Source organism: Mus caroli, unplaced genomic scaffold, assembly GCF_978045245.1.
Source record: "Mus caroli unplaced genomic scaffold, Mus_caroli_1 scaffold_7, whole genome shotgun sequence".
In the NCBI taxonomy this organism is placed as follows: Eukaryota; Metazoa; Chordata; class Mammalia; order Rodentia; family Muridae; genus Mus; species Mus caroli.
In genome coordinates, this window is record NW_028227262.1 from 140,971,598 (window position 1) to 140,996,771 (window position 25,174).

Here is a 25,174-nt window from a genome sequence, read left to right on the forward strand (position 1 = left end):
AGAAGTATAATCTAAGACATTTTCAGACACAGAGAATATTAAACAGAACTTTTCTCAAAATAGATTTTTAATGAAATATTTGTTAAAATAAATGAAGCAGTCTGATATTTCAAAACTGTACTTGGGGAGATGCAAGAAAATTATTATTTATTAACCAATCTAAACATATTTTAGTTTACCATTTTATTACCATGCTAATAGTTAATCCATCAGGCCTTTCTATGACCAAATTGTCTTGTAACCAACTACATATGGCCTACATATCTTCACACTAATCAATTACTGTTTTAGTTAGTGTTCATTCCTCACCAAACCAACACAGCTGTCTAGAAATCACACTCCTCACACACTTCTCAAGAGCGTGGTCCTCTTAGGCTGGCGGGCGGGTGAGCAGGAGAAGGTGCCAGGCTCCCTCCTGGGAACCACATGGTGAAAGAAGACAACCAGTTCACCCAATCTGTTGTCTGACTTCCACATTTGCAGTACAACATGTACAACACACACACAAACACACAAGTGCTTAGAAACTTATCCAACTCCTCTGGTCATTAATTTGTCTCACATTCTATAATATAAACAACTATAGAGTGTAAATATCATTGATGTATTAAATGATATTTGGAATTGAAAGTTGGAATTTGACAGCACCATAGGGTTGAAGTAAGTTGGCTTAGGTCACATACTATAATAATGTGCATGCTTTCACACAAAACTCTATGAAAGGAGTCATGTTTGATTACTTAATTATTCTTAATGGGAAAATTATTAATGTTATACTTTTGGAAAGTCTATTGTAAGGCAATTCTTTTGGTTTATTTAATCTCATTAAGAATATGTCATTTGAGTAGAATCCCTTCAAATATAGTATGGCCTCAATTAAGTTGCTATGAATGATGTTTTTTAATACCACTGTTTGGAACGAAACTGCCCAGCATGTTGCTTGACTATTTTGTTATGATTTCTGAGTTCTCTATTACGTTCTTTTCTTCTTCACTGTTTATACTCTTTGGCTATAGAAAACTTGTTTTTAAAAAGTTGCATGTTATTATGAAGCTAGTAAGATTCCCATGTTTATTTTTTTAGAAAATTTTACAAACTAAAATACAAAAAGTTTGAAAAGCTGCAATGTACTCAAAAATTGAAGAAAAATCTTTAAATACTTATCATTTATTTAGTTAACTTTTTAAATTAGTATATATTTATTATACAAAGTAAAGCTTTATTATGACATTTCGCTACTTGTATACTGTGTCTCTGGATCATGCTTACCAATTACCCTCTTTTCCTAGCCCATCCAGTCCCCTTCCTCTCTGCAAATAGTTTCACATTTACTTTCATGTTTTATTCTTTTTTTAAAAAAAATTTAGATTCTGCATATGAGAGAATATATTTGGTATTTTTCCAGCCTCTTAATTCTTGTACAATAAAGTCCTATACTGTGTGGCAAAATCCATCTAAAACCCCCTTGGGAAAGTTAAGTCCCTACTGCTGAAGACACCACGCACTCTGGACACAGGACCCAGAAGGAGCTGGTTTAACCTCAAAGCATTTTCTCTGGAGACTAGCTTTCATGGTATCAAGAGCTGCCAATCAAGCTTCCAAACACAGAGAGCAAGGAACAATCCCCCCCAACTATGATGCCCGAGAAGGACTAGCATGGCCCTTTAATTCTAAAGGGCAGCAGTGGCATGAACACCTTGGTCATAGTCAACAACTCTTGAATTGTGTTCAAGACCTGCTCAACAAGAGGAAAACATTTTTGGTACTGGAGGGCTAGCCAACTACTCAAGGTTAGTTATGGCCTTTGGAGAAGAACCTACTTGAACCACTTTACTAAACCAGCATAATTCTTAGATGTATTCTAAATATTTATTCTTAAACACACAGATAAATGCCATTCTCAGCTTAATCAAATAAATCTCCTCTTACAACAGATTGAGACAGAACTACAGCCAACCAAAATGCAGAGAAAAAGTGACTACATGATACTCAGCCTCACCTGATATAGCTATAACATAACTCCTGCTCCTACACGTAAGGATCCACCTGGAAGATGGGGCAGAAAGACTGTAACACCCAGAGGAACAGGAAGTCTACTGTCTGAGTGTGTCTCCCAGAAACACCAGGAGTTACACCTGTGGATTGTCACCAACTTGGTTACCTAAACAAGACGTGAATGAGGATGATACCAATACCCATGCTTGTATGAAAGCACGAAATCTCAAAGGGCCCCAACCAAAGACAAGTAACTACAGACAGTTAAAGAACTCTGAGAGCACTTAGAGAAATAGCCCTCCCCTGGGAGTAGAGCTCCCTGACTGTACTAATACTAAGTGGTTAGCCCTGAAATTATAGGTGTATAAGTAAGATATGGAAAAAGCCACCTGTATTTATATATTTAGAAATACACAGACACAGACAGACAGACAGACAGACAGACAGACAGACAGACACACACACACACACACACACACACACACACACACACAAGCAATTAAAGAAGAAGAGGCTACAAACTTGAGAAAAAGGACCAGGGCCAGGGGTAATAAGAAGGGTTGAAGGGAGAAAAGTGAAGGTAGAAAATGATGTAATTATACTTTAAGTTAAAAAAATCATTACAAAGGAAAAAAGTACATCACATATACTAATTACAAAATGTGATTTAATTAGCATACTGTGTTTGGCTTCTTTGCCACAGTGTACTGATTCTAGGGAAACAGTGTTTGAAATACAAGAATTAGATGTAGAATAGTGCTGAGAATACTTCCATAATTTTCTGAAATAAATACTATCCTGAAATAAACGTTAATTGGCAAAAGAGAGAAACAAACAAGAAAACAATCCTTGGGAAACACTGCTTAAAATTAATTAAAAAAAAAACATGTGAACACTTAACAATCTGATTTGTAATGTGTCTTTATGTAATGAATTAATGCCAAAACAGTTATGACACAGAAAAAAATACTCAAATCCAAATGAGTATTGAAGAAAGGTATAATAGATAGATGATGGCAGATGGTTGCAAGAGGGTGAACTGGACAAGAAAAATAAAATTCAACTTATGATTTGGAAATACCTACAACCCAGCAAGTGTACTCCCAATACCAAGTTACAACTCCAGCTAGCTCTTATTATAGTTAAAAAGCCCAACTGAAAATACAAAGAAATAGGCAAGAATAGTTACGAGAGATGAACTGTGTGCACACATGTCCTCATCATTCTGACAATGAAAGGTAAGGTGTCTACTCACAGCTTTTCAGATATGAACGGGATAAATTCCTGTCCTCTAAGTATTTGTGCAGACCAAACATTAAGCATTTATTCAATGGCTGATAATACAATGCACCCAGAACAAAACATGTTTTCAGCAAATATATACATACATATAAACATGCACATATACACACCTAAAAAATATAAACATATATAAATATATAAATTATGCACACAAACATATACACATTTACATACACAAAGATACGTGTACAAACCATAAATATAAACATGTAAACAAATACACATTTATACACACAAGTATATACACACTTACATAAACATAAATATATGCATGTACACAAACATAAATATGCATACGTACACAAACATGAAACCTAATAAACATTAATATACATTTAAATACACATGTACATACGAATAAACATACATTTACATATACATTGATATATATATATATATATATATATATATATATAGAGAGAGAGAGAGAGAGAGAGAGATGCACACAAACATAAATGTGTACATGTACAAACATAAAACACTACAAACATTACTTCTAGCTTTATGGAACCCCTTCTTATGTTCTTATCAAGTTATTTCTACAGATAGATATGATAACTTATGCTTGTAATTCAGCCCTTAAGCGTCTGAAGCAGTAAGATCACTGAGAGTCTGAGCTAGTCCAGGCTAGACTGAGTTCTAGGCCATCCTAGCATACAAAGGCTCTGTCTTAGCACATAAAGCAACCAACCAGCTGGCTTGCCAGTCAGCCAGCCAACCAACCAACCAACCAACCACTTCTTCATTTCTTAGTCTTTTAAAGTGAACTATGGATAATTTTTTTGGGTCAGGCCAGTGGGGAAGATGGCCACACTGCAGGAGAGTGAAGTCTAAGTGGATGGCAAGCTGAAACTAAGCAAGAATGAGCTGAAGAGGCATCTGAAAGCTGAGAAGAAACTGGCAGAGAAAGAGGCCAAGCAGAAAGAGCTCTGTGAGAAACAGCTAAACCAGACTGCTTGTGCCACAACCAACCACACGGATGACAATGGTGTGGGTGCTGAGGAGAAGACTCCGGACTCAAATCAATACTACGAGATCTGAAGTCAAGCAGTCCAACACCTGAAGGTCAGAGGGGAGAACCCGCAAACACACAAGTACCATGTGGACACCTCACTCACTCAGTTCATCCAAGAATACAGTCACCTGCAGCCTGGGACCACCTGACTGATGTTACCCTCAAAGTGGCAGGTCGCATCCATGCCAAGAGAGCCTCTGGGGGAAAGCTCATCTTCTATGACCTTTGAGCAGAGGGTGTCAAATTATAAGTGATGGCCAACTGCAGGAATTATAAATCAGAAGAGGAATTTGTTCACATAACTAACAACTTGCGCCAGGGAGACATAATTGGAGTTGAGGGGAATCCTGGGAAAATCACAAAGGGTGGGCTGACCATCACCCTAGGAGATCACACTGCTGTACCCGCTTGCATATGCTGCCTTATCTTCACTTTGATCTCAAAGACAAGGAAACACGGTATCACCAGAGATACTTGGACTTGATCCTGAATGACTTTGTGAGGCAGAAATTTATCGTCCACTCTGAGATCATCGCATATATAAGAAGTTTCTTGGATGAGCTAGGATTCCAAGAGACTGAAACTCCCATGATGTGTTCGTCACTGGGGAGCTGTGGCCAAACCTTTCATCACCTATCACAATGAGTTGGACATGAACTTGTATATGAGAATTGCTCCAGAATTCTACCACAAGATGCTGGTAGTTGTGTCACTGACCACGCTTATGAAATTGGGTGCCAGTTCTGGAAGGAAGGGATTGATTTGACTCACAATCCTGTTCACCACCTTTGAGTTCTACATGGCCTATGCAGACTATCATGACCTCATGGAGATCATAGAGAAGATGCTGTCAGAAATGGTGAAAAGCATTACAGGCAGTTACAAGATCACCTACCACCCAGATGGGCCGGAAGGCCAAGCCCACGAGGTCGACTTCACCCCACCCTTCCGAAGAATCAGCATGGTAGAAGAGCTTGAGAAAGCCCAAGGTGTGAAGCTGCCAGAAGATTGCCAGAAATTGAAGAAACTCGAAAAATTCTTGATGATATTTGTGTTGCAAAAGATATTGAATGGCTCCCACCTCGGACCACAGCCAGGCTCCTTGATAAGCTTGTTGGAAAGTTCCTCGAAGTGACATGCATCAGTCCTACACTCATCTGTGATCACTCACAGATCACGAGTCCTTTGGCCAAATGGCCCTGCTCCCAAGAGGGTCTCAGTGAGCACTTTGTTCGTCCTGAAGAAGGAGGTATGTGATGTCCACACCGAGCTGAATGACCCCGTGTGGCAGCAACAGCTGTTTGAAGAACAAGCCAAGGCCCAGGCTGCTGGTGATGACGAGGCCATCTTCATAGATGAGGACTTCTGCACTGCCCTGGAATATGGGCTGTCCCCCACAGCCAGCGGGGGGATGGGGATTGATCGACTTACTATGTTTCTCACAGATTCCAACAAAATGAAGGAAGTACTTCTGTTTCCTGCCACGAAGCCTGAAGACAAGAAGGAAACTGCAATGGCCACTAAAACCTCAAGAGAGCACAGAGGCCAGCCACTCTGTCTAGAAGATACATGCAACTATGGCGTCTGAATCTCAGGAGATCTGGTCTGAGGAAGCGATTCCTATGTGGCATCCATCTGGCCACTGCAGTCCAACCACCACAAGAGAGAAGAATTAAAGAATTTCTTTTTTACTCCTTGTTACCAAATAAACCATTTCTCTCCTTAAAAAAATAATAAAGTGAACTATGAACCTCCCTGCTAGTATATTAATTATAATATCTTTATTGAATATATACGCTTCAAAACTATCTAAAAATCATTAAATCATTTTTGTTGTTAATGAGAATGCCAAAAGTAAGATTTTTTTAAAAATGGGTAACTATTAAGAAGTCGAAACAAAACAAAACACAAAACATGCTTCTTTTTCCAGAGAGAAAAGATTTAGTTTCTAATATAAAACAGAAGACAGAATTTGTTAAAGAAGACCACTTACTTAATCAGAAACTGAAAAGTCACTGCCAGTGGCATTTATGGCACAGCACAGGAGGCTGTGAAGCTAACAAAGACATGCGCTCTGCCTTCTAAGCATGGTATTACAGTGAAATCATCAAGAACAGCAAAAGAGGTCAGAAGTCATGGGGTTGTCTCTGGCTGCAGGAGCAAAGAGTTCACAAGAGGTAGCGGCTGAGGTAAAGTTCTTACTCAAGGCATTTTAGAGGTACTGACGTAACAAAACCCACCTTTTAGAAAGAGATCTGGGAAAGAAACAGTGATCCAGTAACAGTCAAGTGCACAGATGAGGACCTAGCTGAGGGAAAAGAAGCCTGCTACGAAAATGCTCAGTAGGTAGAATCATCAGGATTTGATGAGGAGGTAAGACAAATGCATCCAAATGACATTCGGGTTTTTTATTTGGTTGTTGAATCAATCGCTAACATATTTTTTTGACAGGACTTTGTATATACCAGATGTGAATCTGAGTTATAAGATCTATTTTAATTCTAGACAGGTGGTAAATAAATGATCAGAAACTGAGATAACTGTAGTGGAGAAGATGAAACAAAGTTATGTGGTGGCGACTGGGGTTGTGACACTTCAGCAGAGGTAGTCATGAGAAAGGCTAGCAAAATAAATGATTGTTTCTATGACAACGAAGAGCCAAGGCAAGCTCTGGTAATGAGCATGAGTGCCAGCTGCATACAGGACAAGAAGAGAAAGAGCTCAGCATCATGAAATGACAGGAAGGCCAGTGGCCCGGAGGGAAGGCTGGGGCATGGGGAGGAATGAGAATGGAAGGTGCAGGGGTTCCTGGAGCCCGCTCTAGGCTTAAGTGCTCATTCTCCTTAGTGAGAAGTCAGCTAGTCTCAAGCCAATCAACAGTGTGCCTGACATTTACTTTGGTTTGCTATGCGACCAGTGGGCTCTAAGGGAACACTGGAGGTAGAAACCTGGCACAAGTGGTGGCTTTGTGTTCTAACAGTGACAAGGCTGAGGGATGCTGGAATCCAGAGGCTAAGATGACAAGACATGAAAGAGATACAAAGGAATGTGAAGGACAGAGTGGAGCCAAGGATGCCTCAGGGATTCAGTTCTACACCTGCCATAGATAACAGTGATATGTTGAGATGATGAAAACTTGGACAGAGATGCTTTGGGGCTGCAAAAATCAACAAGTAGACCTCTCTATGGTCAAGTGAAGGTTGAAATGTTTAGATATAAGTAAAATGTAGTCTGCTGGCTAGACAGTCCCATACTCAGGGCCATAGGCTCATACATACTACCCTCACTGTGGGAGTTGTGAGCCTCTCACCAGAGCTTAAAACTCCCAGATTAGATGATAGTTTTGTTCTACGTGAAGGTATAAGCAGTACAGACTATACACCAATGTTTTCATTGTTGGGTTTTTAAAGAAGAGAAATAAAGAATTCTATTTTAGGTGTTTAAGGTAAAGACAAATAATTTTGACTTTTTTATGATAAACCATAGATAGTCTCTTATGATTTAACTATGTGGTTTCCTCTGTAGCACCTGTTTCTTTTGTGCTCTCTGATAGCGAACACTGGCTGTTCCATTGCTCAGCAAGTACTTCTAACTCATCTGAGTATGTACACTGCCTCTGAGGTACTAATGAAAAGTCTAGAACACAGCCTGACAATGAGCCAGCTCAATTCCCTGGTGACTTTGAATGCTCCTTTCCTTAAGAAGGAGCCTTGGAAGACTCCATACCAACAAGCAAACTTAACAGCATCCACACACTGTCAAGCTCTATAGACATATCCAGTACATCCTTTAATATGCTGCAGTTCCCCCACCCCCAACTGTTTCGTTTGACATGTGGAAACTGAATTCTTAATGTAATAGCATTAAGAGATGTGGCTTTGGGGAGATAATTAGGTCGTGAGGGTGGAACCTTCATAAGGTGGACTGTTTCCTTTAATAAGGGGTGAAGGTCAAAGCTCCATGTGATGACACAAGAAGGAACCACCCATGAACTAAAAAAGCAGGCTCTTATCAGATAGCGAAGTTGCTAGCACCTTGATCTTGGGGTTCCCAGTTCTGGAACTTAAAATAACTTCCTACTGTCTGTAAGTCAGTACACAGTATGGCACTTTGTAACAGTAACCTGATAAAGACACTAAGCAATTAAAACTTACGAAGTCATGGTAGCTATTTCCTAAGCCTCCAACAGAGCAGTGCTTTATTCCGATCACAGCGGGTACACATGAGCAACACTTAGCTCTCACTCTGTGCTTGAAGTGAAGTAAAATTGAAGAGATCAAGGTGCTTGGTGTCCAAAGTACAAGGTTTTCTTTCTTTCTTTCATCCATTTCTTTCATCATTACCTACCCAGTTCTTTGTACTGTGTCTTAGGCATAGTCACGGTTTAGTAAATATTTGTGGAATGAATGAATGAAAGAATAAATGCAGGTAAGTGAAAAAATAAAATGATTTTTCTTCCTATTCATCAATTTAAGTAAGTTTCCCTTGATTATAAAACATTTGCTTAGTGAAAATTATTAAAAACCCCTTAAAATAAAGGCAACTTTTACTTGTAGCTCATTATTAATTAATGAATTGTAACGAATGTATTCATTTGACAGTCTTCTTGAGCACACACTCTGGATCCTGTGCTGAGACAGACTGACCTCACTGATGCACGTGCTTTCCTTCTGCAGGAAGATGTGGGAATGAGGCACTGTGTGTGGGAAGCCACATGTGTTGTTGCAGAGTGGCAGGTGGCTACTGCTGGCCACCAGGCATACATAGGCAGTAAAGGTTCTATTGCCAAGATGAGGTCTTGAGAATTAACCAATCAGATGAGAGAGAAGTTAACCAATCAGATGAGAGAGAAGTTAACCAATCAGATGTAGGCATGCAAATGAGGTCATAAGCATAACCCAAGCACAACCAATCCGGGTGTGAGACACGCCTCTCCTAGGCCTATATAAGCAGCACCAGTTCTGGGCTTGGGGTCTCTTCGCCTCTACAATCACGCTCTCCCAATAAACGTGTGCAGAAAGATCCTGTTGCAGGTCGTTCTTGCTGGCGAGCCAGGGCACGCACAAGAACTGTGCAGAAAGCTGCACAATCGCACCGATTTCTTCCACCTAAGTATTAAACTAATACCCAACATTCCCCTAAACCTTAAAGATAATTACTTCAGTGATTAAATACTATTAATACATTGTGCATAGAGAACCCTAACATACTAACATTCCCTCCAGGAGAAAACAACTTTTTTATGGAAAAAGAAGACATAAACTGGTTTTCTCCAGATAGTCGAGAAATATTGTCTGACAATAGAATTCTCAAAATTCACTCAAAAATAGACTGCTCTAACTCAAGAACTCTATTTTTCTCTCTTACCCCCTCCTCTTTCATTTCTTGACCCAGAAACCCCACAAGAGCTGGGCAGCCTCTCCCAGGCAGCTAGCTCAGAGCTGCTCTCACTGACACCCCCTCCCCCCTACACCCCTCCCCCTCCCCCCCCCCCCCCCCCCCCCCCCGCTTCTCCGTGTGAGTTGTTGCTGTGAATCAGCCAGAGACTCTGCACCCAGAGCCATCCTTTGCATCCCCGGGATTCCCACTGCCTTTTCCTTACCTCCAAAGCCTGGCTGCCTTCTGCTTCAGAACTTTTACATCTCATTTCATTTGCTGTATCTCCTATAAGACAGAGGAGAACTTTTCTGTTATAAGGACAATTTTCTTGGGTTTGTTTGCAGTGTTTTTTGGTACTGTATGCTTCATGCTATGGAAACAACCACCATTTCCTTTGTTACAGAGTAAACAAATTAATTTTAAGGAGTAAGAAAATATATTTTTACATGGATATCATGAATCATTCCATAAACACATACTAAAATGTATCCTGCTTTACACAGGTTTACACTGAAAAAAGAACATCAATTTGAATTGTGTTTATCAAGTCATGTTTTAATTAAGAAAGCTATGACTTAAAGACACGCAAACTATTTTAAAATCCAAATTTCTTTATGACATGAGTAATTGTCCTCTAAACTTGTTTTCATAAAATTTAATCCTTATGGCTTTTTTTTTCTTTTGTTCCTGTGGATAAAAGTAGATATGTATATTTCTGTGGGACAGTAAACCCAATAGAAGACAATCTTCACAGCAGGAAAGAACATGAACAAACACATAAAGAGCCTTCAGTTAGTAACACGAGTTCTAAGTCTGGTGCCTCCGCAGATTCCATTGCTAAATTAACTTGGAGCAGGCTAACTTACACGACACAGAATAGATCCACAGTTGAGCAAGTACAATCATAACAAGTTATTAATGGCCTGCCTTAATTTGCTAATTACTAATAGTTGGGAATTGGCACATGGTCAGTACATACCCAATTAGCCTACTTCTCTGAAGCATAATCAGAAACTAATTTAGTGATTTGTAAATTGTTCTTGCCATACAATTAGGTCAATTTAAGAATGTCCCGAACAGTGAGCCGACTGAAGTCACAGGTAAGCACTGTGCAGATGGTAAGGAGAGTTATGAGCAGCAGTCGAGATAGAGCACGGAAAGCTTCCTGAGGTAAACTTTTCCTTAGGAAACACAAAAGCTTAGTTCATCAGGGATGACAATTAAGGAAAAGGCTCTGAAAGCTATACAGAACTAAACAAACCTTGTTTTATCTGACAACCACAGACAATTAAATTTTCTGATGGTAGGTACTGTCCCCCATGTGTTTCAATATAGAGTAATCAATGACATTCTAGTCTATCAGGTCTGTTTCCATTTGCATATAATATAACTTAGCGACAAAACAGACATCCAATTTTTATTGGTTTAAAGAACAGCAAATTTCTCTTTGTAGTATTTCACCTATAAATCTGTGGCAAAAACACTTTAAAGGTGGCTAATAAAAACTGTATTTGAACGTGTAACATAACTTCTAAAATTTGTGAAATTTAAAAGACAAATTTATAAAACATTACTTTAATATTTTGTTTGTAATATAATTGTGGTATCATTTTGAAATTCCAAAAAAGTTAATAGTATTTTTAAAAAATCATACCAAAAGAAAACCCTTACAAATTTGGTCTTTATATAGTCATAATTTTATTGCTAAGACAAAAGTTAAATCAACCTATTGTTGTAATCTAAGATGTCCAAAATTCCAATTGGCTTTCTAGGTGGCTGTTTACAGTGATTGTTCATTGATAATACGTAAGTGGAGAAACCAGAGTACAAGGAATTCAGTTTCTTAATTACAGATATGAGCATGGCAGCACACTGAGCCATAGGATACAAATGCTTGTGCCATGTTAATAATGCTCATCCAGGACCAAACAGAACGTTCAAGGAAGCAGGCAACACTCTCCAGGAAAAGTTACTTAAACTATTTATCACTTCCCCCATAGCCACCCTCACACTGCACACAGCTAGAATTATCCGGCACAGAATCTATGCTTCCTTTGCCATTTTCTTGTTTCAAGGTGAGAACACGCCATTTTCTCTATTTCTCCCTACTGCCAGGGAAGCCGGAGAGGTTATGAGCCACTGTTCTTGAAAAGACACAATACATCTGTCTGGAAGCAAGGGGAAATGCCACTGGGGTGATGGCTCAGGTAGGATGGTCACTCATCACAGGCCAACTGCCATCTGCAAGATCAGTGCATCAAACAAAGACACAAGACGAAGCCAAATACAACAAAGGAAATGAACAGGTCACGGTGAGATACATCAGGTCACGGTGAAGTAAAACAGGTCACGGTGAGATACATCAGGTCACGGTGAGATACAGCTTCTGGATTTTCTCCCAGCTGGATAATTTCATCATGGGGAAAATTCAATTATTTTGTATCCACTTAAGAGATTAAATAACGAACAATAAATAAAAACAAATGTAAGAAATATAAAACACGATACTTTAGTTTAGAAATATCGATTATACTTTACGACCCATTTCAAAGAGAGAAAATAATCATGACGATTTTGGTGGATTTTTCTCTGGAAAAACTGTTGAAGACTGCCTGTCATGTATGGGAAGATCTCCCCTCCCTCTGCTAGACAAGTACGTAAAGCTCAGAGGGCAGAGGCAGTCAGTGAGTGAGTGACGGCAGCCATGCATGTGTCAGGAGAACCCATCTCCAGAGCTGGTCCAGGGGGTGAAGAGCCAACTGCTCTGAAAGGGAGCTCTGGAGTCAGGATTTGGTGCTGGCCACTCCCCTGTACCCCATTCTCTCCATTCCTCCTTGTGGCACTAGGCTCCACACGTTATGCCTCTTCTCTTCCAGTGGCAATGATAACTACTTTTGATGAGAGTTAGCCTCTGTCCTCCTTCTAGAGAGTTCTGATGAGAGTTAGCCTCTGCCCCTCCTTCTAGAGAGTTCTGATGAGAGTTCTGAAGAGAGTTAGCCTCTGCCCCTCCTTCTAGAGAGTTCTGATGAGAGTTCTGATGAGAGTCAGCCTCTGTCCCTCCTTCTAGAGAGTTCTGATGACAGTTCTGATGAGAGTTAGCCTCTGCCCCTCCTTCTAGAGAGTTCTGATGAGAGTTCTGATGAGAGTCAGCCTCTGTCCCTCCTTCTAGAGAGTTCTGATGAGAGTTCTGATGAGAGTTAGCCTCTGTCCTCCTTCTAGAGAGTTCTGATGAGAGTTAGCCTCTGCCCCTCCTTCTAGAGAGTTCTGATGAGAGTTCTGATGAGAGTTAGCCTCTGTCCTCCCTTCTAGAGAGTTCTGATGAGAGTTCTGATGAGAGTTAGCCTCTGTCCTCCTTCTAGAGAGTTCTGATGAGAGTTAGCCTCTGTCCCTCCTTCTAGAGAGTTCTGATGAGAGTTCTGATGAGAGTTAGCCTCTGTCCTCCTTCTAGAGAGTTCTGATGAGAGTTAGCCTCTGCCCCTCCTTCTAGAGAGTTCTGATGAGAGTTCTGATGAGAGTTAGCCTCTGTCCTCCCTTCTAGAGAGTTCTGATGAGAGTTCTGATGAGAGTCAGCCTCTGTCCCTCCTTCTAGAGAGTTCTGATGAGAGTTCTGATGAGAGTCAGCCTCTGCCCCTCCTTCTAGAGAGTTCTGATGAGAGTTCTGATGAGAGTTAGCCTCTGTCCCTCCTTCTAGAGAGTTCTGATGAGAGTTCTGATGAGAGTTAGCCTCTGTCCTCCTTCTAGAGAGTTCTGATGAGAGTTAGCCTCTGCCCCTCCTTCTAGAGAGTTCTGATGAGAGTTCTGATGAGAGTTAGCCTCTGTCCTCCCTTCTAGAGAGTTCTGATGAGAGTTCTGATGAGAGTTAGCCTCTGTCCTCCCTTCTAGAGAGTTCTGATGAGAGTTAGCCTCTGCCCCTCCTTCTAGAGAGTTCTGATGAGAGTTCTGATGAGAGTTAGCCTCTGCCCCTCCTTCTAGAGAGTTCTGATGACAGTTCTGATGAGAGTTAGCCTCTGTCCCTCCTTCTAGAGAGTTCTGATGAGAGTTCTGATGAGAGTTAGCCTCTGTCCTCCTTCTAGAGAGTTCTGATGAGAGTTCTGATGAGAGTTAGCCTCTGTCCTCCCTTCTAGAGAGTTCTGATGAGAGTTCTGATGAGAGTTAGCCTCTGTCCTCCCTTCTAGAGAGTTCTGATGAGAGTTAGCCTCTGCCCCTCCTTCTAGAGAGTTCTGATGAGAGTTCTGATGAGAGTTCTGATGAGAGTTAGCCTCTGTTCCTCCTTCTAGCCTTTTAAAGCAAATATACAATGCCCTTGGTGTTTATCCAGAACTTTTAAAGTTTTACTAGAAGCAAAATTCCTCATATACTATAACTGTGTTAGTTTCTTTGTTTAAAAGTATAGATTTTATTTTCAGTAAATGATAAAGGCTACAAATACTAATAGCGCTCATTGTGATCTTAGAGAACTAATGCGAAATACTTTGGCTAATTTTTGTTGTGAAAGGCCAGATAGTAAACAGGTTGGGCTTCGGAGGCCATATGGTCTCTGTCCCAACTTCACAACTCCACCACTGTAGCCAAATGCAGCCACAGACATCATGTGAGCTGGTAAGTGGCTAAGATCCAAGACAATGTTATTTATGAAAACAGCTGGTAGGCTGGAGAGTTTACTAATCCCCATTGGAGAGGAATATGTACACTGTGCATTTTATGGGATTAAAAAAATATTTGAGCTCTTCAAGGAGATGAGAAAGGGAGGGTCATTAGAGTATCACCATGACCTTAATTCTATTGGGAGAAGGTCGGGGTAGGAGAGGAAAAATGACATAAGAAAGTGAGCAGTAGGCCTAAGGGAAGGTAGACAAGCAGAGAAATTTGCAGGCATGGGGAAGGAGACCAAAGGTTCCCGTAGTCCATCTAGGGAGGCCAGTACAGAGGGTTTGATGGTAGGCAACTGAAGGAACAGATCATTATGCCCTATTACCACTTTGTCCTGGCTGTTCTTTTCTCTGTGGATTGGTGAGTACGGGAAGATCTAGTTCTACTTAGTTCTTCCCTTTCTTTAGTTTCTCTTGATAAAAGACAGTCATAGAGAATATGCCACTCCACTCTCCCAAGTAGGGGAAGCCTTCCCAACTCAGCATATCCTGCAACTGGAAGGAGGTCTTGATTTAAACCACATCATTCAACATAAGTTTCTAGGCAAAAGGATTTAATATCTAGCTATCATCGTTTTATCTCAATTGGACATATTTAATATGGAAGAAGATTGTCATTACCAGCGCATCCTTGAGCTCCTAAGAACTAGGATTGGACTGATAGGGGCATAACTGCATTTTGCCTCCATATAAAGAGACAGGAGTAGGGTACAACTAGAGAGATCACAATGAGTGAGTTAGCTCAACAACAGGGAGGTCATGCCTGGACTGGAAACCTAGCCAACTACCAGAGACCTAAAACCAATCGACTAAATTAGCACAATCCCTAACTACATAAATATTTGACCTTATACCTAAGGTCAGTGCAGTCCTCATCTCTAATCAAGGAAACTTCTTTTTGTAACAGACAACCCACCAAAATGTAGTTTTTCAGTCTAATACAACTAATCCATCTACAATACAACTCCTGCACCTAAGACTTGAAGATCCCTGCAGATGATGGGTGGAAAGATTCTAAGTGCAAGAAGAGTAGGAAGTCTGTTGTGGAACTGTCTTTCTTAGAAACATAAGCTACACACATAAATTCTAACCAACAAGATCTAAACAAGAATGACACCAACAGACATGCTAATAACAAGAAGAGAAAAATCTCATGAGGCTTCAACCCTAGATAAAGAACTACAGGCAGCTAAGGAAAGCTGAGAGCAGGAGAGACAGTCTTCCCCAGGCAAGAGCATGTCCAATACCAAACGGTTAGCCCTGAAAGCAAGTTCACACAAGTAACGCTATACAGACACACATTACAAACACATGTAACAATAGATAGATTGGAGGGATTTGAGGGAGGAAACAGATGAGGGAAATGAAGCAATACGTGATTTTATATATATATATATAAAATTTATATATATATTTATATATATATAAATTTTATATACATATATATATGCACACATACATATATCACATGCATATATGTATGTATTATAACCTCAAAAGTAAAATAGGTACTGGAAAAATTCTTTTTCATCTTTTCTTTATTGGAAAGGGTTTATTTCTAGAATTCCATATCCGAGACCATAATCTACAAGAAAACTCTCCCAAGGAGTTCACATAGAAAAAAATATTTCTATGGTCAGAAACATGAGAAAAACATGCAGAGCACAAGTTCTCAGTTAATTTTTAGTACATTTTAGTATATGAGAAATTATGTAGTAAAGAAATGACAAAAATTTTTTCACAGTGCTTTTAAGTAAAAATAATAGAGTAATTTAGTCACCTTATGCCTGTAAACAACTTATATCACCTCATTAGTTAATACTGTATAGGAAATGAAGATTAAGAATTTTTTAACAATGTTGACACAACATTGATCTAAAAATATATTATATTTACTTGACACTTTATGCCTTTCTATTAATTTTTTTCACAATGCCCTGTTAATTCATTCTGCTGCATTTGGAACATACTAAGCACTATATGGCTGCATTCTACTGCATAACTTATTCCAGACTAGATTATAATCTGCAGAGAAGAAAAAGATAGCCAGCCACCTTGAAGACACAGAAGAAAAAAGGCCCCAGTTTAAATTTAAAAACATCTTAGAGTAGAGGTGTGTGTGTGTGTGTGTGTGTGTGTGTATGATGGGGGGAGTATAAGGAAGGGAGACTAATAAGAGCAACGTTATGTGTGAAAAGGCTGTAGCAAAACCTATTCTTAGTATGCTAGTTCACAAAGCTAATATGTTGGGAAAAGATGAAAAATAAAAATATCACTGCAACCAATTCTACCAATTAGAGATTCATTAGAGTTAAGGAACACTGCTTTTAAAATGCAAATACCGCCTGGGAGTGTTTGCCTATTAGTCATTCACCAAATGCAGTAGTGGGGAGAACAGGGGAATGGCCACACCATTAGCTCCGTTTAAATCTTTAGTCACATTCACTCTACAAGGCAGTCTGGAAATCTAGACAGAGAATGGCTTTGAAATCTGTCAGAGCTCCACCCAAATCGTTTACTACTTCAAGACCTTATGTAAGTTACTTAAGCTTTTTCAACCTCAATTTCTTCATCTGAAAAATGGGTATGGTGACACTACACAAGGTGGCTGTTACAAGGATCAAATGAGAGAAAATGACAAACACTAACTATACCAAGGTAAAGAGTTGGAAGGAAATGCTGTAGTTGTAAGTGCAGGTGTCGCTGCTATTCTACCTTTATCAAGTACCTGTTGTCTTCTCTTCAGTTCTATGAATGAACTAAATGTCAGTGTCCCTCAAAATCCAAATGTGAACCCCTACCACCAATGTGACGATAGTAGAAGGTAAGGCCCTGACTGGGTTATGGGGGTGAAGTGCTCAAGAAAGGGGTTACACTGTTACAAGGGACTTGTGGTGGTGGGAATGTGCTTGACCCAGGGAATGGCACTGTTAGGAGGTGTGGCCTTGTTGGAGTGGGTGTGGCCTAATTGGTGGAAATGTGTTACTGTGAGGATGGACTTAGAGAGCTTCTTCCTAGATGCCTGAGGATGACAGTCCCCTCCTGGCTGGCTTCAGATCAAGATGCAGACCTCTCAGCTCTTTCTCCAGCACCATGTTTACCTGCATGCTGCCATGGTGATAATGAACCTCTAAACTGTGAGCCAGCATCAATTAAATGTTTGCCTTTATAAGAGCTGCCTTGGTCATGGTGTCTTTTTATAGCAATGGAAAATCTAAGGCAGGGCCAAAGAGGCTACTATTCTCTGCTCCCACCACGAGACAATGTTCTTATATGCTCTGCATTGTGTAATGCAGGCCCCCAGCAGACAACAAATCTGTCAACAATGTGACTTTACACTTCCCAGTCTCCAGCATCGAGAAATAAGATTGTTTTCTTATTCATAGGCTACCTAGTTCGTGGTATTTTGTTATAACATGTTGAACAGGAAGAGACAGTGAAAGCAACAAGAGGGATGTCATACATGTTCTAGGCGTAACATGAGGCAGGCTTCCTTAAATTCACTCAATAGTGATCTATTAGGACCCACACTTGCTAAAGGTGCCATTTGATTCTACAACACACTCCTCATTAAGTCTTAAAACTTGAGTTAAAAATGCTCAGTTAATTGAAGCCATGTAGTGGATATTGATGATCTTTCTGCATTTATTTATTTATTTATTTATTTAATGTGTCCAACATCTTTTTTTTTAATTTATTATTTTTTTTTATTAGGTAATTTCCTCAATTACATTTCCAATGCTATCCAAAAAGTCCCCAATACACTCCCCCCCCCCAGTTCCCCACCCACCCACCCCCACCCCTTGGCCCTGGCATTCCCCTGTACTGGGGCATATAAAGTTGGCAAGTCCAATGGGCCTCTCTTTCCAGTGATGGCCGACTAGGCCATCTTTTGATTCAAATGCAGCTAGAGACAAGAGCTCCGGGGTACTGGTTAGTTCATAATAATGATCCACCTATGGGGTTGCAGTTCCCTTTAGCTCCTTGGGTACTTTCTCTAGCTCCTCCATTGGGGGCCCTGTGTTCCTTCCAATAGCTGACTGTGAGCATCCACTTCTGTGTTTGCTAGGCCCCAGCATTGTCTCACAAGAGACAGCTATCCACTGCCATTCTCCAGCTGCCGGATATACCACAGAAGAGAATAAAGAACCTGGCTCATTTTCTCATCTCCCTTCTCAATTAAACAACAGAAAATAGAATAACAAGGAGACATTAAAACTGAGCCTGCCTTTTGTTTGGCATCTGTATTTCTAAAGGCAATTTGTGAAATTTGTTGTAAGGGAAAGGCCTATATAAAGACAAGAAAAAAAATGTTTGGAAGTGTTCCTCTTCTCACATCCCGTTCTACATACAACCTTCTGGCTTCTTCTGTTTCCAAGAAAGTCTCAGAATTAACCAAGACATATAAAGTACTTTGCTTCAGCTAAAACAGACAATATCCAGTAGGTTACAGAAAAACCATGAAAAAAAAAAAAAAAGAAACCATTAGTACAATTTCACACAATGCTGACAGCCTTACTATTGTATTTTTAATGACACAGGAGATTTTATTACTATCAGTTGAATATTATATCTCAATTGAATATGCCAAAAAAAAACAAACAAACAAACTTGAGTTAAAGCAGGGTGTGGTGGCACACGCCTTTAATCCCAGCACTCGGGAGGCAGAGGCAGGGGGATTTCTGAGTTTGAGGCCAGCCTGGTCTACAAAGTGAGTTCCAGAACAGACAGGGCTATACAGAGAAACCCTGTCTCCAAAAACCAAAAACCAAAAAACCCCAAAACAAACAAACAAACAAAAAATCAAACAACCAAACCAAAACAACTTGAGCTAAGGTATCCAATCTAGCTGAACACACATCCAAGTCCCTTACAGTTCAGTTTAGTTCTTCTTATCTTTTCTAATTTTGTCAGCCTATCTGTATGTTTTCTGTCATAATGAAGAAAAAAGGAATATAGAGCCAAGAATCCCTAACTGTTCCACACATAGCATGCCCAGGACTCTGGTCACAGTGTGTCGACAAACATTATAACTTAAAAGAACCATGAATAGGAGAAGATAAGCAATGAAGGATGGAACATAGTTAGCAAACAAATGTAAGTAAAAGTTCAAGCATATACATCGTAAAGACAAATCAAAATAACACCAAAGAACATATTACATTACCGCACCAGCAATGGATAAAACACCTTGGGATACTGACAAAGTTAAACACCTGCTGAATTGGCTGTAGGCAAGAAGGACGGATTCTAAGACCGGTCACGGTGATGAGAAAGATAAGCGTCACATCCCTAGCTCTCCTGAATCTGAACGGAAAGAACCTGACTGAAGAATGAAACCGCAAGAAAGGGTCGCAGTACGTACAGGAAAGAAACAGATAAAATAATAAACCACTCTATGCGAGGTTTATTGACCACGGAATTCAGCTCACAGCACTGGGGGGCAGAACTAACCTCTGCCGGCTCTGGGTCAGAAAACCCAAGCCAGGAGGAAAGCCTTCAGAGCTAAGTGCAAAGTCCCCGCTGCAGACAGGAGATCCGTGTGGGGTATGGAGACTCTGGACCGAGCTGCTGCCACTCTCTTCCTCCCAGGCCTGTGAAATTCTGGGAACCCCACCTGGGATGCCACAAGTTACTGAAGATTTTAGGATCACCTCTGGAGATTGTCAGTCTCATTAATAAAAGAAAGTAAGAGTGGCTCAATAGAAAGCCTGAGGACAACTTTATTGTAGTTTAAAAGAACATTTCTAGGACAGGCAAGCTGTAGATCTCAGCAGGCTGGAGGCTGGAGGGGGAGAAGAGAAAAAGCCACTCACTACCTGTAAGTAGCTGAGAGAGAGGAGGGCACACCCAGTGAAGCTCACAGTGATGAACAGCAGGCAAGCATTCTGGGAGGGAAAGGGGCATTATCTCCTTAAAGAGATAAATAATCCTTTCATTTAGCATGGCATTAATAAGCAAATCTGGGTTCCTGCGCAGCGGCTCCATAGTCAGCCCAGCTAGAATGTTGGGTCTGTACCTAGGACACAGATTCCATTCTTTTGAAGAGAAGAATACAGCTTCCCCTTAAGGGGCCTTTCTCGCTATGAGAACACCGGTCTGGCAAGAAGGAAACCATTCCTCAGTGAGACTCTTATCAAGCCTCTGGGTAGGAGAGCAGAAACTTTAGCACCGCCACATCCTGACCCTCCAGAACCCCTATTCCCTCCACAGACTAAGCCAGTGCCCCTGGCAAACACACGGACAAGACTCAGCAACGCTGAGGGGTGGTGGCAGAAAACCAGAAAGGGAAAGAGAACCTGGAAGCAAAGGAAAATAACAGACACTGCACCGGCCTTCGGTGCTGAAAACCACTTTGGGAAGTACAATTATTCTATTTGCCAGAGAGGAGGCTGTAGCTGGAGAATGGGGGAGGGGGACAGGTACTGGGGGAGAAACCTATATGACAACTGAGAAACCCCTAAGGAGAGCTGACCCTTGTTCAGGAATCTGTCCCAGAACTGAAGACATTTTGAACAACACAGAGACTAGCAGACTTCTTCCCACCTGCAGAGAAAGCTACAGATACAATAAAGAAGGTACTGGGACTACATTCATGCCAGCAACAAAGAAATACTAATTGATGGTATTTTTTTATTTTACTAGATTTCATATTTTTATTTTAAAAATTTAACAATTTTAAGATTTAAAAAATATTTTGTTCTATTTTACTTGATAAGGCTTTCGTGACCGTTATTTTTGTGTATATTTTAATGACATTTTCTTTATGAATTTTCAAACCACTTTCTCATATGCTTCCCCCTTATTTATAATTTATTCCTTCTTTTTACTTTCTTTATTCCCTATTCTTTTTATTTCTTAATTATTAATACCCTTAGTTTAAAGAAACAAAAACCAAGACAAAAAACTTTCAAACACCATTTAACCTGGTAGCTTCGCAGCTCATTTCTCTGGGGTGAAACACAGCACGGGAGTCTTTGCATTGCATTTCATTACTGGTCTTGTCAACAGACTCTTTTTGTCACTCATCTGCCTCATCCGTCTAACTACCGGGAAGGATTGTAAGCCCAAGTACAAACTGTATACCAACTAGAAATAAACAAATAAAGAGTAAGAAAAGAAAATATGCACCTCAACAGAGAAATCACACAAAGACTAAAAAGATAAAGTCAGCCCTCCATGGGTACCTGCAAAGGTTCACAGAGAAAGTGTTAGTAGAAACAACAGTACTTACAATCAGGTTCAAGTTAAGCCCAGCTCTTTGTGGCATTTAGTAAACACCTTATATGCCATGCAGTAGGCTAAGCACCATGTGAAATGGAACGAGAGACCATCCCTCCTTTATAGGACTCATTCCCTAGAACATTTCACCAAACACAGGAGAGACAATACACTGTGGTGGTAGAATAACACATATAAAATACTGTGAAAACGGTGCTCAGTACAACACTCACAGGCTTCCTCATTAGAGCCTTTTCCCTTCTGTGTCTTCTTTTCAAATTTTAAGTTCATAGCAGAACTACTCACAATAATGATTGGTGGCAGTGACCCCAGAATGTCCTGAACATTACAATATGCAACACTATAGAGATTCTCACATAAGAAAAGGCATTTGATCCCCATAAGAATTCATGAAGGAGTCAGGCTTGGGGTCAGAGCCTATAGTCCCAACAACTGGAAGAGGACTGTGAAATCCCAACTAAGAAACAGAGTGGGATGGGGAGACAGAGAGGAAAATGAGGAGCAAGGCACACGAGTGACCATGATAAAAATGTAAATTTCTGAGTAACCTAAATCAAGAACTCTACAACTATGAAGTGCTGGGACTTGAAAATACAGATAAAGCAGTTACAAATTATGTAAAACTCCAGTGTTAATACAGATCTTTAAATCAAATACTGAAACTTCTGAACTAAAGCCATTTTCCATCGTCCTGAAGCCAGCAGGAGAGAAACAAGGCTGCTGCTGATAGAACTCAGGGGTTAAACAGGGGGATTCAGTATTAAAGACATCCAAAGGGCCTTAATGCTGCTTCCCTGGGTTTCTTTAGAAACCAAAACCATTCTAGGAGCCCAGGAAAGCAAAAGAAGAATCATGGGGCGGAATGCAGGGGATCAGCTACTGGCAGATTCTACTTTAATGACTTGGAAACTTTGACTTGAGAACAGTAGACACCACAAAATCAAAATTGTAGAAAGATGTAAGAGCAACAGCTAACTAAGAGCTAATTGATTCCCTAGTGAGAGTGAAGAGGTATGCTATGTGAGCTGTCTGAGGATTTTGCCTGCTTGCAAAGTGGAAAGCCTGAGAAAGAGGAAGGAGCAGATTTTTTCTAGAAGGTTCCACAAACCAAATGACAATCCGTTAATAGGTACTCAATTATGCATTGACCTCAGCCTCGCTACATCTAGATTCCCTAACAGAAACCAATGCCCCCTTACGAGTTTCCATGTGTCCTCACTCTTCTCTAAGTCACTCCATGCATCTGCAGCACCATTTTAGATAGATTCAGGTATAGGCATTATATTTGCTGAATGCTGTTCCTGTGGGACTATAATTCCACAAGGCCAGTAACATGCTTATTTGACTTGCTATGACATCTTCAATGTCGATATAGTGAGTGCTATAGAGGAGATATGGCAGGCCCTTACTGAGTGAGGCCCATATTTTATCATTGCAGCAAAGGCTCCCAAGGTCAAGTGGAATGTGGCGTACAGGAAAATAAGATTCTGATGAAACTATGGTTTAGATGAAGGAAGCTGAAGGGGATGTAGCATGACTGCTTAAAGGAAATACATTTATTAATAGCACTCTGATATGGGTGAAAGGCAGAGGCTAAACAAAAGGCTAAGGAGAAGTCAGTAAGCACAGCCTTCACCTATGGTTTGACCAGGATCTCTGCAGCAAGGGAGGATGGGAGCCCAGCTGTGCATGCCGGGAAACATCTCCCAGAAGTGTGTAAAGGTGGGATAAAAAGGACAAGAAGCCAACAGGGCACTCTGAAACTGCGTTAAGAAAACTGAAAGGTCTCTACTATGTGTTAAAATGAGAGAAAAGATCCCACTGGGTTCTACACTGTTACAGTGAATTAGATAATAAGTGGCCAAGATACTAGAACTCTGCAAGTATTCTTCCCTTAGCCCTCACCGTATTTGTAACTTTACCATTGATTTAACTAAATTCAAAACATTAACAAGTTACAAATGCTTTCTCCAAATCTGCAGTATTTTTAAAAGTTGAAAAATAATTTGGAGCTAACCTATTACTTCTGGTTATCCAAATTATCTGTTTTCCTATAATACTAGTAAGTTAGTATTTTATTTCTGAAACTATGCATAGTCTGTCTATCTGTATAGAGGTCTGTCACACAGATCTTGCTGCCGAAATAGTTTCACACCGGAAAGGCAGGGTGTTGGAGGCAAAGGCGGAGAAGGCATGGGGGAAGCAAGTGGTGCTAGAGCTCAGCGTGCACCAATCACCTACACACAGGGTAAAGAAAGACTGTAGTCACCTCTCATCTCAACTAGCACAAAGTGCACCGAGAGTAAAAGCAAGGGATTGGAGGCCGTCAACTGACCCAATCTGGGAGATTAATACGTAACAACAGCATCGTTATAATGTATTAAAACAAGAAATCAACATACCATACTGGTATACATAAATGAAAGAATGAATGTATCAATGACCAGAGGAAACCTTTCCTTCTAGTACGATACAAATGATTTAAAGAGAAGCAGTAAAAAATATAGTTAACAGCTATCACAGTAATAATGAATTCAGCCAAGATTAATTCAGCTAAAACTAATAAATAAATGATGAGGAAGAGAGAATAAGGAACTTTATAAAGGAGAATCTGGTCCGTATAAGTTTAAGGAAATGATGATGTTGGATATCACCAAAAACATAATGAATAGTAGCTGTGTACCTGACACAATACAATGAGAACACCTCACTTCTATGATGTTCCTAAGCAAAACTTCTGTCAGAACCCAAGGCTAATTAAAAATATGTCAGAAAATCCCAATTTGTAGTCTATTTTAAATAACAATTGGCCTACTACCTTAAAAATATGTAGACATTGGAGGTCAAGGAAACACTGAGGGACTGTTTCGGACAAAGGGAGAATAAGCAGCCTAGACAGCCTTCTGCACTCTCCCAGGCACGGGTGAAACAGAAAACCCCAAGAGAAGCTGGCAGTGACAAGTTCTGCCTCAAAAGATGTTCAGGGAAGAGTAGACACAGGTGAATCTAGGTCTGCAGGATTCTGGAGACGCTAACAGGACAGAGGCCTAGGTTTCTATGCTAGGGACACTGCCAGCTCCTTTGGCAAACACAATAAATGAAAACAGAAATGAATCTGTGAGGGAGCTAATTTTCTATTTTCGATGCTTTATATACACGGTTTCTGGAATGTTGATAGATTGATTGATTTCCTTTTTCTTTTTTTAAAGAAAATATTTAAGTAGTTGGAAGTAATGACAGGTTACTGGAATAAAGACAATGCTGGTTCTTTACTTTGGAGTTATTTTCAAACAAAAGGCAGGATATAGACAGATGGGGTACAGAACTAGGATATACTGATAGACACAGACCCATACCACAAAACCTACTAAGGAAAACTAGAAATTTTTGGCCTCCAATTTCAGCTTTCCAACTCACTGACTCCACTGTGGTTCAGGCCATTGCCATGTCTCAGTCTCCTTTCACCTAAACACATCACCTTTCCTTCTATCTATTCTCCTGCTCTCTTAAGCCAAGACCTTAATCTTCTCTCTACTGTCCATACCCCAGCTACGATAGCCCCACCCTACTTGGATAGATAGTCACATTGCTT

At 40.2% G+C, this 25,174-nt stretch overlaps 1 protein-coding gene and 1 pseudogene across 2 annotated transcripts in view; one reads left to right on the forward strand and one right to left on the reverse strand.

Annotated features, from left to right (window-relative positions):
- Umad1 (UBAP1-MVB12-associated (UMA) domain containing 1) overlaps nucleotides 1–25,174 on the reverse strand; it is a 193,974-nt gene that overhangs the window by 75,608 nt on the left and 93,192 nt on the right. For both annotated transcript variants that reach the window (XM_021164346.2, XM_021164347.2), the window contains exon 3: nucleotides 9,915–9,976. In XM_021164346.2, the coding sequence (XP_021020005.1) occupies nucleotides 9,915–9,976 (62 nt within the window). The remainder of the gene's footprint in view (nucleotides 1–9,914; nucleotides 9,977–25,174) is intronic.
- LOC110295932 (lysine--tRNA ligase pseudogene) lies at nucleotides 4,102–5,874 on the forward strand (annotated as a pseudogene).